This window comes from Lutra lutra, chromosome 14 (genome assembly GCF_902655055.1).
Source record: "Lutra lutra chromosome 14, mLutLut1.2, whole genome shotgun sequence".
Taxonomy (NCBI): domain Eukaryota; kingdom Metazoa; phylum Chordata; class Mammalia; order Carnivora; family Mustelidae; genus Lutra; species Lutra lutra.
In genome coordinates, this window is record NC_062291.1 from 36,124,882 (window position 1) to 36,138,625 (window position 13,744).

The following is a 13,744-nucleotide window of genomic DNA, read 5'->3' on the forward strand; positions in this document are numbered from 1 at the left end:
AATTTCTATTATTTTTCATTTTTTGTCTTGCAGGTTTAAATAATATTCATTGCTAATGGAAGAGTTGCAAGTTAGATTTAAGCCTGGATATCACCCCTTTTTTACACTATAGTTTGAACATGTCTACTTTGATTTAATTAGGCTTAATTACATCATAATGTCTTCACTTTCACTGATTGAAGTTTCCTATTATTTTGATGGCATATTAAGTTATTTAAATTATCATACTAAAATTTGTTACTGATTTTGGTTTTCTATTTTACCACATAAAACAGACATGGTTGATCATTTAACCATGCTTTCTACATGAATAAAACATATATATCCATTCATCTGTTGATGGACACTTAGGTTGCTTACGTGTCTTAGCTATTGTAAATAATACTGCAATGAACGTGAGGCTACAGATATTTTTTTTTCCTTAAAGATTTTATTTTATTTTTTCAAGAGAAATTGAGCGATCGAGAGAGAGAGCACCAGCTGGGGAAGAGGCAGTCGGAGAGGGAAAAGTAGGCTCCCCACTGAGCAGGGAGCCCAGTGTGGGGCTTGATCTCAGGACCCTGGATCACAACCTGAGCAGAAGGCAGATGTTTAACCAACTGAGCCACACAGGCACCCCTACAAATATCTTTTTGAATTATTGCTTTCATTTCTTCTGGATATATTCCCAGAATAGAATTGCTGGATCATATGGTAGTTCTATTTTTTAATTATTTTTTAACTTTACCTTTTTTTTTTTTTTAAAGTAGTCTCTACACCCAACATGAGCCTCAAACTCATGACTCTAGGAGATCAAGATTTGCATGCTCCACCAACTGAGCCAGCAAAGCACCCCCTATTTTTAATTTTTTAAGGAACTCCAAACTGTTTTCTATAGTAGCTCTACCAATTTACATTCCCACCATTAGTGCATAAGGGTTCTCTACAGACACACCATTATTATTATCTCTTGTCTTTTTGATAATGGCCTCCCCTTTTTTTTAGAGGAAGGATGGGCAGAGGGGCAGAAGAAGAGAGGGAATCCTCTGCCTCGACATGGGGCCCCATCTCATGACCTTGAGATCACCACCTGAGCCAAAATCAAGAGTTTGGTTCTTAACCTTGTGAGCCACTCAGGTGACCAATAATAGCCACTCTAATAGGCATGAGGTGATACCTCACTGTGGTTTTAATTTGCTTTTCTCTAATGATTAGCAGTATTGAGCATCACTTCATATACCTGTTGGCCAATCATATATTTTCTTTGAAAAATGTCTAATCAGGTCCTTTACCCATTTTGAATTTGATTATTTGGTTTTTTGCTATTGAATTTTATGGGTTCTTTATGTTTTGGATATTAAGCCCTTATCAGATATGTGGTTTACAAATATTTTTTCCCATTCCATAGGTTGTCTTTTCACTTTGTTGGTGATTGGTTTTGCAATGCAGAAGATTTTTAGTTTGATGTAGTCCCACTTGTTTATTTTTTATATTGTTGCTTGTGCTTTAGTTGTGATTTCCAAAAAATTATTTCTAAGAGCCATGTCGAGGAAGTTTTTTTTTACCTATGTTTCTTCAGAGTTTCATGACTGCAGGTCATAGATTCAAGTCTTTAATTCACTTCAAGTTAATTTTTTAGGTGGTGTAAGTTAGGGGATCAAGTTCCTTTCTTTTACATGTGAATAGCAAATTTTCTTAGCACCATTTATTAAGAGACTTCCTTGTCAAATATTAGTTGGCTGTATATGTTTGTTTTTATTCTTGGGCTCTTGATTCTGTTCCATTGGTTTGTTTGTCTGTTTTTATACCAGTACCATCCTGTTTTAATTACTATAACTTTAGAGTATAACCTAAAATTAGAAAATGTGACCCCTCCTGCTCTGAACTTCTTAGGATATTTTTTGGATATTTGGGGTCTTTTCTTGTTCCATCTAAATTTTAGGATTGTTTATTTCTGTAAAACAAAATGAAAAGGCCACTGGGAACGTGATAGGAATTGCATTGAACCCATAGATGGCTTTCAGTAGTATTGACATTTTAACAATATTAAATCTCCTAATCCATGAACATGGGATATCTTTCTGTTTATTTGTGTCTTGTTGATTTCTTTCATCAATATTTTCTAGTTTTAAGAATAGCGATATTGGAATGCCTGGGTGTCTCAGTCATTGAGAATCTGCCTTCAGCTCAGGTTGTGATCCTGGGGTCCTGGGATCAAGCCCTGCATTGGGCTCCCTGCTTGATGGGAAGCCTGCTTCTCCCTCTCCCCCTTGCTTGTGTTTCTTCTCTGGCAGTTTCTTTCTGTCAAATAAATAAAATCTTTTAGAAAAGCGAGAGAGAGAGAATAGAGATCTTGGGGTGTCCGGGTGGCTCAGTTGTCGGGCATCTGCCTTGGGTTCAGGTCATGGTCCCAGGGTCCTGGGATTGAGTCCTGTGCCTGCTCAGCGGGGAGCCTGCTTCTCCCTCTCCCACTCCCCCTGCTTGTGTTCCCTCTCTCACCATGTCTCTCTCTGTCAAGTAAATAAATAAAATCTTAAAAAAAAAAAAAAAGAATAGGGGCACCTGGGTGGCTCAGTGGGTTAAAGCCTCTGCCTTCGGCTCATGTCCTGATCCTGGGATCGAGCCCCGCATCAGGCTCTCTGCTCAGCAGGGAGCCTGCTTCCTCCTCTCTCTCTGCCTGCTTCTCTGCCTACTTGTGATCTCTGTCAAATATATAAATAAAATCTTAAAAAAAAAATAGATATTTAACCTCCTTGATGAATTTTTCCTAAGTATTTTATTGGTTATTTGCTAGTATTATAAATGGAACTGATTTTTAAAATTCTTTTTCATTTTTCCCTTCCTTCTCCTAATGTCCTCCATGCTGTTCCTTAATGTTCCACAAATACGTGTACTGTATGGTGACAAACAGAATACACACACACACACACACACACACACAAATTCTTTTTCAGAGAATTTGTTGTTAATGTATAGAAATACCACTGATTTTTTGTATGTTTACTTTGTATCTTACAACCTTACTGAATTGATTGATTAGTTCTAGCTTTTTTAAAATTGATTTTCTATATATAAAATCACATCATCTGCAAATAGAGATGATTTTACTTCTTCCTTCTTAACAATGATGCCTTTTCTTTTTCTTGCCTGATTGCTCTAGCTGGGATTTTTAGTATTGTATTAAATAGTGGTGAGAGTGGGCATTCTTGTTCTCAAGAACAAGAGAAAAAGCTCTTAATCTTTCAGCATTGAGTATGTTTTTAGCTTTGGGCTTATTGTATATGGCCTTTATATTAGTGTTGGGATATGTTTTTTATACTTAGTTAAGTGTTTTTATCATGAACAGATGTTAAATTTTGTCAATATGTGGCCTTTATATTGTTGTTGAGAGATGTTTTTTATATTTAGTTAAGTATTTTTATCATTAACAGATGTTAAGTTTTGTAAAATGCTTTTTCTGTGTCTATTAAGATGATCATATGTTTTTTTCTTTCATTCTATCATTTGTGTTTATTAGGCCATCATTGCATTCTTGGGATAAATCCCACTTGATCATGGTGAGTGATCTTTTAAAGTGGTGTTGGATTCGGTTTGTTAGTATTTGGTTGAGAATTTTTGTACCTATATTCATCAGGATATTAGCTTGCCATTATTTCCCCTGAGTGGTGTCCTTATTTGGCTTTTGTTTCAGGATAATGCCTGACTTATAAAGCAAATTTTTAAGTGTTCCTTCCTCTTCAGTTTTTTTTGGAAGAGTTTGAGAGGGATTACTGTTAATTCTATTTAAAACTTTGGTAAAATTCACCACTGAGGTCATCTGGCCCTGGGCTTTTCTTCATTTAGAGAGTTTTTGATTCAATCTTTAATAGTAATTGGTCTATTTGGATTTTGTATTTCATCCTTATTCAGTCTTGGTAAATTATATGTTCTAAGAATTTTTCATTCCTTTTATAGGTTGTCCAGTTTGTTGGCATATAATTGTTCATAGTAGCCTCTTATGATCCTTTCTATTTCTGTGGTATCAGTTGTAATGCCTCCTGTTTTTGTTTATAATTTTGATGATTTGTATTTTTTTTCTCTCTCCCTTTGGTTAGTCTAGCTAAGGATTGTGAATTTTGCTTATCTTTTCAAAGAATCACGCTTTTGTTTGGTTAACCTTTTCTATTGTTTTCTGTTCTCTATTTCATTTATGTCTGCTTTAATCTGTATTATTTCCTTCCTTTATCTGCCTTTGGACTATTTGTCCTTCTTTTTCTAGTTTCAGAAGGCATAATGTTTGGTTGTTAATTTAGGATCTTTCTTGCTTATTTGTGTGAGCAGTTATTAGTATAAACTTCCCTGTTAGAATAGCTTTTGCTGCATTCCCCAAATTCTGGTATGTTGTTTTGCCATTTTCATTTGCCTCAAGACAATTTTTTTGTTCCCCTTTGATTTCTTCTTTGATCCATTGGATTTTCAGGAGAGTGTTGTTTAATTTCCTTGTATTTGTGAAATTTCCAGCTATCCTCTTGTTATTGATTTCTGGTTTCATGCCATTGTAGTCAAAGAAGATACTTGATATGATTTCAGTCTTAATGAATTCACGAAGATTTGTTTTGTGGTCTATCATATGAACTAGCCTAGAGATGTACTTGAGAAGAATGTGTGTATTCTGCTGCTATTGGATAGAATGTTCTATATATGTCTGTTAGGTCCATTTGGTCTATAGTTTTGTTGAAATATGCTGTTACATTATTCTCATTTTTCCATTCTCTGATTCTCTATCTGGATGATCTGGATGATTCATTGTTAAGGGTGGGATATTAATGCCCCTAACTATTATTGCTTTTCATTACTCCTTTAAGCTGTGTTTCTTTCTTACATATTTAGGTGCTCCAGCGTTGGGTACATAAATATTTACAATTGTTAAACATTATGGATGGATTAGCCCCTTTATCATTATATAAGGACTTTCTTTATTTCTTTGTTCCATTTTTAGTTTAAAGTCTATTTTGTCTCATATTAGCATATGAGTCTGCTTTGTTGTAGTTACCATTTCCAGGAAATCCCTTTATCTGTCCCTTCACTCTCAGCCTCTATATGTATTTAAGGCTGAAGTGAGTCTCTTATAGGCAGCATCTTGTTGGATCTTTGTGTTTGTTTCTTTCAAACATTCTGTGTCTTTGCAGTGGAGAATTTAATCTGTTTATATTTAAAATACAGTATTACCCAACACCCCCCCCCCCGCCCCCCAGTTTCAGTTACCTACAGTCAATGATGGTCTGGATGCAGGTGATCCTTTTCCTGTCATATCACCAGAATATCAGTAGTAGCATAATGCTATGTGTCACAGTGTCTTTTTTATTCACCTTAATCTCATCATCTGGGCATTTTATCATCACTTATCATCCCAAGAAGGACAAGTAATGTGCAGTAAGATACTTTGAGAGAGAGAAAGCATATTCACATAAATATTGTCACAGTATATTGTTACAATTTTTCTATTTTATTATTAGTTATTGTTAATCTCTTACTATGTGTAATTTAGAAATAAACTTTATAATGGATATCGTACCTATAGGAAAAAATCATAATGTATATGGGGATCAGTACTATCAGCAGTTTCAGGCATCTACTGGGGATCTGGGAACATATCTTCTGAGATAAGGGGAGACTACTGTAATTATCAATAGGTAAGGACTTACTGTTGCCATTTTGTTAATTGCTTCTTGATTGTTTTGTAGTTGTTTTGTAGTTGTTCCTTATTTCTTACCCTGTGGTCATTTTTCATGTTTTGATGCCTTTCAGTAACAATATGCTTTGACTTTTTTTATCATGTTATTTTGTGTAATTGCTACAGATTTTTCCCTTGTGGTTACCATGAAGCTTACATAAACTATGTTAAAATTATAGCACTCTATTTTAAGCTGACAACAACTTAACTTCATTGGAATTCCTAAATTTTACACTTTTAACTCTCTTTCCCCTCACACTTTAGTTTATTACTGTTGTGATTTGCGTATTTTTATATTGTGTAACTAATTACAGATTATTGTGTTCATGGTTATTTTTACTACATTCATGTTTTTAAACTTAAACAAGTTCTAAGTGAATTATGCACCACAGTTACCATATTACAGAATCTAATTTTGATGGCATATTTACCATTACCAGTTAGTTTTTTGTTACCTTCTTATATTATTATGATGTTAATTAGCATCCTTTCCACTCAAAGAACTCCATTTAGCATTTCTTTTTTTTTTTTTTTAAGATTTAATTTATTTATTTGACAGAGAGAGACACGGGGAGAGAGGGAACACAAACAGGGGGAGTAGGGAGGAAGAAGCAGGTTTCCCACTGAGCAGGGAGCCCAATGGTGGGCTTGATCCCAGGACCCTGGGATCATGACCTCAGCCCAAGGCAGCCGCTTAAGGACTGAGCCACCCAGGTGCCCCCCCATTTAGCATTTCTTATAAGCTGGGTCTAGTGGTAATGAACTCCCTCAGCTTTTGTTTGTTTTGGAAAGTCTTTATCCTTCCATTTCTGAAGGACAGCTTTGCTGGATATAGAATTCTTAACAGTTTTTTTTTTTCTTCTAATACTTTGAATTTTCATTTTATTTTTTCCTGGCCTATAAAATTTCTGTTGAGAAATCCACCCATAATCATATGGGGATTTTCTTACATATAACTTCTCTCTTTTCTTTTGCTGCTCTTAAAATTCTTTCTTTGTCTTTAACTTTTGACAATTTAATTGTATCTCAGTGTAGCTGTATTCATATTCAACCTATTTGGCCTCATGGATCTGGATGTCCATTTCTATTTCTATGTTCAAGAAGTTTTCAGCCATTACTGCTTTAACTATACTTTCTGTCCTTTTTCTCTTCTCCTTCTGCAGTTCTCATGTGAATATTAGTTCCTTTCTTTTCTTTTTCTTGGGGGCGGGGGGAAGAGAAAGAGGGAGAAAAAAAGAATCTTAAGCAAGCTCCATGTAATTTCACAACCCTGAGATCATGATCTGAGCTGAAATCAAGAGTTGGACACTCAAACAACTGTGCCAAGCAGGCGCCCAGTTCTATAAGTTTTCTTCACTCTTTCATTCTTTTCTTTCTTTTGCTATTCTGAATCAAAAATTTCAAATATTCTATCCTCCAAAATTTTTTGTTTTTTGTTCCTTATATTAATACATTGAAAAGTAAAGTATATGAAAGTTATTTACACTTTCTATTGAATTATGTTACAATTTTATATTTTCTTTGATTTCTTTGTTTCTGTGGATTCAACTTTATCATGTTTTTCCAAATGCATTTAAAATTCAGGTTGAATTGCATTTTCAAAAAAGCATTTCAGAAGGCTACTTTATGTGTAGCAGCACATTCAGAGGCATCTTTCTTATGTTTTAGTTTCTTTATTCCTTTCCCACCCACCCTGATAGAAAACCATTTTTATTTAGTTCATGGTTTATTCTCTGTTTCTTTTTACATAATAAGGAAACAATATAAATTCTAAGATTATGTGTATGTACTAAAAGGATATATGATTTTAATTCTCATTGTCTCTTAAAACATACATGCACACATACACACTTTTGAACTCGTCTTTTTTTTAATGTTCAGAAAAGAATTACTCTATATGTATACATGGATTTTGTATAGATTTTATATACTGACAGTTACTCTATATAAATGGATCGATTACTCTGTAGAGCTTATCCTTGTTTGATTGTTTTTTAAGTTGCTGTGTGATATTCCATTGAGGGGATTTATCAGTTTATTCAATCAGTCTTCTATGGATGGGCATTTAAGTTGTTTCTAACATTTTGGCATTACAAATGATGCCTCAATGACTACTTATGCAAATGTTTCATATTTGTGGACATGTATCTTCAGAACAAATCCCTGGACAGTTTTTGTATATTTATCTTACAGTTTTCTTTTTACTTTGTCTCTTCATCCTTTTAACTCTCAAGTATACATGCATTTCTTTTAATGCTTTAAGTATTTGAGAGTGTGGTAAGATTTTGATGTCTTTTGACTTACTATATGGGGTATTTTGCTCATACAGGTTTTAGAAACAAAATAGATGACAGTTTTAGAATAGTTAATATAACTATTAGAAATCTCAGGAATTTGAGATAATTATGAAAGATAATAGTTCATTGTATATTTTAAAATATACATTTTAAAAGCAATCCATTGTCAATTTATAGCAAGGAAATTAAAGTGAGCTACTGAAAGACTGAGATATTAGAATTTTTAATACTTTTTGAATTTTTAGAACAATTTATTAGACTTAATCATAGTTTAGCTTAATTTATACATGAATTACAACAAATAGGAAAATAATAGTGACCACCACAGCTAGCATATATCATTTACTATGTCCTGGATACTATGCTCAACAGTGCACATACATTAACTTATTTAGTGTAAGTCTCAACAACTTCTTGAGGTGTATTTATATATTTTTCCCTTTATAGGTGAGGAAAATGAGGTATAGAAATGTTAAGTTACATACTCTTACTCATACATCTAAGAATTAGCACAGGCAAGATTTGAACCCAGACAGTCTTCAGTATTAATTCTGGGCTTTTAATGACAATGCTACTCTGCTTCTCTTAGGACTCACTGTTATTTTTCTTTATCAAGCTAGCATTGACCTAGAGTCTATATGAGTAGATTCTGAGTTCTTAACCCCACTATGCTCTATTTCTCTCCCTGGAAGTAGTATAATTTTATGTGGTTGTTATATCAAATTTGTTATCATAAGCATTAGTACAGAATTGGAATTCCATTCATAATAGCCACAGCATCTAATAAAGCATCCGTTTTATGCCGCCATTCTATGTGTACCATATTTCTAAGCCATTAAAATTATTTATGTTCCTGTTTTTCAGTGGATGATTCAGCAGCCATACAAAGCAGCAACATTTTTTGGATGCATTGGGACAGACACATTTGGAGAGATCTTGAAGAAAAAAGCTGCTGAAGCCCATGTGGATGCTCATTACTATGAGCAAAATGAGCAAACAACAGGAACCTGCGCTGTGTGCGTCACTGGTAGCAACAGGTCAGTGTAATCCCAAGGGAAGGTTTGTACTAACTGGATATTTAAACCATCACACAATCTGAATTCCAATCTGAATTTGGAATCTAGATCTCATGGTTTGTTTTGTTTTTTTTTTTTAAGATTTTTATTTATTTGTCAGAGAGAGAGGAGAGTGAGCGAGCACAGGCAGACAGAATGGCAGGCAGAGGCAGAGGGAGAAGCAGGCTCCCCGCCAAGCAAGGAGCCCGATGTGGGACTCGATCCCAGGACGCTGGGATCATGACCTGAGCCGAAGGCAGCTGCTTAACCAACTGAGCCACCCAGGCGTCCCAGATCTCATGGTTTTAATTGCTATCAGTGTTTTAATAACTCATCTTATATCATTTTTCTTAATTAAAAAAAAATACCCTTGTTGTATCTGCTTTTTGTATTCATGAGGCATGTGGGATGAAAGTTTTGAGATTATCTATCCCAGTCTCTAATTTTTATAAGGATCAGAAAAGGAAAATAAAACATTTTATTCATTGTCTTATAGTTTCTTGCTGAAACTGGAATGAAAAAAATGCTTTTTACTGTATCCTGAGATTGGAATATTCAGCTACATAGACAGATAAATGCATGTATTTTGTAACATATATAAAATACTACATTATGTTCAGTGTCAGATGAATTAGGTCATGTAAAGCATTTCTGGCAAATAGTCATCTATCCATATCAAACAGCTTCAGTCATGGGTAAGGCACCACTTAAAAAACAATTCATTAGATTTCTATATAATTTTTACTTTTTAGAAAATTCTTTCTATGAACTTGAAATTTGTGTCTCAGGACTTTCCATACATTGGTTGTATTCTTGCCTTTTGCAGCCATGTGGCGGTTTTTCTTCAGTTCATACTATGTTGCTCATCAGCATATCCTTTTTTCTCCTTTGCAAGGGAAAAACAAAATAACTTTTCTAGCTATTATATTATTAAAATCAGCAAAGGTATCTCTTTCTAAATAGTGATTCACTAGAAATTTTACTTTTCTTACACCTAAAAATATTGAGTGTATCCTCCTCCATTCTCTGTCTCCTTCCTTGTCCTTTCCCTTTTTCTTTCCTTTATTTCCTTCCTTCTCTCTCTTCTCCTTGCTCCCTTCCTCTTTCTTAGTTTGCTCACTCCTTGACCTTTAGCAGATGTATGTTAAGGACCTGTTACTCTTCTGGCCAGTAGTCATTAAATAGCTGAAATACAGCTTCTAAAAATAATTAGGGTACCAAAGCCATTTTTAAACCTTTCCTGTAATTTTTTTTGTGTGTATAGAACTTTATCATTTAAGGTTTTAATAAATAAAACCATTTGTTGTTCAAACATTGAAATATACTTACTTAGATCTACCTTTTCAGTTTTCCTAAAACCAACAATATGCAGGTGCCCTTTTCTCGTTTGTGAGAAATAGGTCAAGTTTTCTTCTGCTACCACTCACTACTGTAAAATTGCTAACTTATTTTTTGTGCTAAATTGCTATTTTTAAAGAGCAGTTATGATAATATTAAGTATCCCAGATGCCAAAAGCTTAATTAATATTATGGTTATGGTGATCATTAATGTTCAGATAATATTGGAAGTCAGAAACTGGGGGGAAACTCCCACTATCAAATTCATTATCAATTAAATTATAGAACCTAATAGAATTGGATAAATTATTTTAGATAAAGCTTATAACTCTTACTACCACTATCCAAAACCACGATCCAAAAGTATTCTTCTTAATTCAGGTTCTCACTCTCCAAACTCTAACCACATTCATTTGGATAGGGAGAATACTTATATTTTGGAGAAACAATGTAGTTTCCTTTCAAAGAGTAGTTTTATTATCAAAATAGAATTTAGTAACTGGTAGCAGAAGTGTTTATTTTTTATTTTTATATATAACCATTTCAGTCAAAATTTTGCTAAGGTCATGATCACTGACCTTTTATAAATGAGGACTGATTATTCTTAACATGGTAATATAGTAATACTTGTGTATAAATTTACTGATTCATATTGTTCTTATTAATCATTTAATGGAGCATAAATTGAATTGATATCCTTCAGTAGTCAATTGACGTATGAATGAGTAGAAATATGTTTTGGAAGAGAATCATTTTTTTTTTCCTTAACAGAGGAACTGATCTTATTTTAAAAATCTCAAGTGATGAAATGATGTATCCATTTTTTAACCATAACTATTCCTTTTGATTAGAAAGAATGAAAAAAATGGCCAGTTATTTTCTAATTTCTGGGTCAGAATGAGAAAAATATTTTTATTACTTGTATTTAACATAAATAATTATTTTATTAACTTTAATTGTTGGGAGATAACAAAAATTACTATCTGGCATTTGTAGCAAGATTTTAAATGCAGTATCCTGCTTAGATTTTTCAGCTGCAAAACTGGACCAGTAAAGGGAGTTTTCAAATATAGAAACCAAGTTTACTCCAGTCTTTAAAATGTATTGGTTTGCAAATTAATACCTCATAGTAAATAGGGCCTACATTTATAGGTGTGTTTGTGAAATTAATCCCATACTTGGCTTTTAAAGTACTAGGTTAAATAATCAATGTACATAGTGTGTTGATACTTAAAAACTGAAGTGTTTAGTTATATATATGTATGTATGTGTATATATTTTTTTTTGCACAATTTTTTTTTGCATAACAACATAGTTTAATTTCTTAACTGTATTTGAAACTATCAAAAGGTGGGAAATAGATAATCCTACCATTTTAGTACCAAAGGAAACATAAATTCTAGTTTCTTAAAATACCAGGTGGTATTTAGAGCAAGGATTAGTATCTCTTTATCTCAAAGGCAATGTAGAAGTCTCAGAAAGTACTCAAAACAAATTAATTTTATTTATATTTATTAATATCAGTGTATAGCAATTTTGAAAAGTTAAGAATTAAAATGTAAACCAGGATTTGCAGAAGGTATTGCTACTTAATTATATAGAAGTACATTACAACTTTAGCTGTAGTATTAAAGCCTACTTGTGTTTTGTTGTTGTTTTAGGTCCCTTGTGGCTAATCTTGCTGCTGCCAATTGTTATAAAAAGGAAAAACATCTTGATATGGAGAAAAACTGGACATTGGTAGAAAAAGCAAGAGTATATTATATAGCAGTAAGTATTTAACTAATTCAAATTTCTGGTACATATTTATACTTAATTATAGTTTGTTTTAGTGGATTTACATTTTTAAATAATTATCTTTTACTTATTCTGCAAATTATTTACAGCATATGTTAGGATCTCTATTACAAGTACAGAACAAAAACATTATCATTCTATGGTAACATTATTTGTATTACTTAACATTTAATCCTGCCTCTTTCTGGTTCCATTATACATAGATATTTCTTAACTATGTATCAAATTCCATATTAAGTCAAAAGATCTTAATATCTTTTGAAATAATTCTACAAATTTACATTTTGGATTTTTAGGCTGCTTGTTGTGAATGATGCAGGCATTGTGTGGGAAAATATTAGTGGTATAAATATGCACTGCAAACAGTTTGAGCTTATTTGCCTAAAAAATCTTAATTGCTGTTTATTCCATAGTAATTACCATGACATGTTTTAATTTAATATTTCAGTAACATTGATTGTGACAAATCTCTTAAATCTAGGAATAAGGGCAGCATGTAATTTGAATTATTAAATATTCTGACATAAAAATAATTGGCTCAAGAATTCACTTCTAAAATAAGATGGTACTAAAAATCCTCCTGAATTAATCACGCCATGAATACCTTGTTTTATTTAATATGATTTAAATGTGGCTGATCACAAATAAGTAGATACCTATGAAAAATTAAAAGTAGCTCATATGCATATAATATATGGTTTTGATAGAACAGCTGCTGCCTTTCACTACCTGAGCTGTGAAACAGCTGCAAAGACGTGTAAAAAATTGATTATCCAGTAGGAGCATGTTTATTGAAAGTATAATTATTTCTTTCAGTCTAGTGTTAATGTCTCCTACAGCATGTTTATGTTTACTGCTTTAGGCTTTACAAGGTTATTATTGATTCTTCTGAATGGCAAATCCTGCCCCTCTTTTAATGTCAAGTAAATGCTTACATTGAGAGGATTCTGTAGAGGAAAGTCATGTTAGCTCTTTAGGCAGTATGTGAGAAACATTTTAAAAAATAAAAAAAAAATTCCTTCTTGATTATCTTCTATTCTTTTTCTCTAAATGGTCTGATATTTTTGTTAGTATCTTGGGAGCATGTTTTTGTAGTGAGATTCTTTAGGGGGGATTTGTGTGCTCTTTCAAACCATCATACATTTGAAAGTCTGATTTTCTTAGAACACATGGTTTAAAATTTGACGTTATTTAGTTATTTATATTGGCTAGAAAGTATGACAATATATTATGGTAGAGAACTACATTTACCAGGCAGTTATATTTCTATTTAGATATGTGGCATTTAGACTCCGAATTATGAGTGGAAACACTCCATTTTAACAGTTATGTATATCTAACACTGGCCAAACCTGGATGAATGGAATTTTTATAGGAGTATAGACCCAACTTGCAAACAACTTAGAGTTTTAACAATTATGTACTATAATGTCTAGCCAACTTTGGGTAAATTGGAATTTTTATAATGGTATTAACTATTTATACAAGTCCAGTTTTATATGAGATGTAGAGTGATCATTTTGGGTCAAATTAATATAGAAAATTGAATTATTTTTGAAACTTGT

General features: G+C 32.8%; 1 protein-coding gene across 3 annotated transcripts in view; it reads left to right on the top strand.

The window, feature by feature from the left end:
- Window positions 1-13,744, top strand: part of ADK (adenosine kinase) — a 534,854-nt gene that overhangs the window by 248,954 nt on the left and 272,156 nt on the right. For all 3 annotated transcript variants that reach the window (XM_047701923.1, XM_047701925.1, XM_047701924.1), the window contains 2 exons: window positions 8,854-9,026; window positions 12,044-12,152. In XM_047701923.1, coding sequence (XP_047557879.1) covers window positions 8,854-9,026; window positions 12,044-12,152 — 282 coding nt within the window. The remainder of the gene's footprint in view (window positions 1-8,853; window positions 9,027-12,043; window positions 12,153-13,744) is intronic.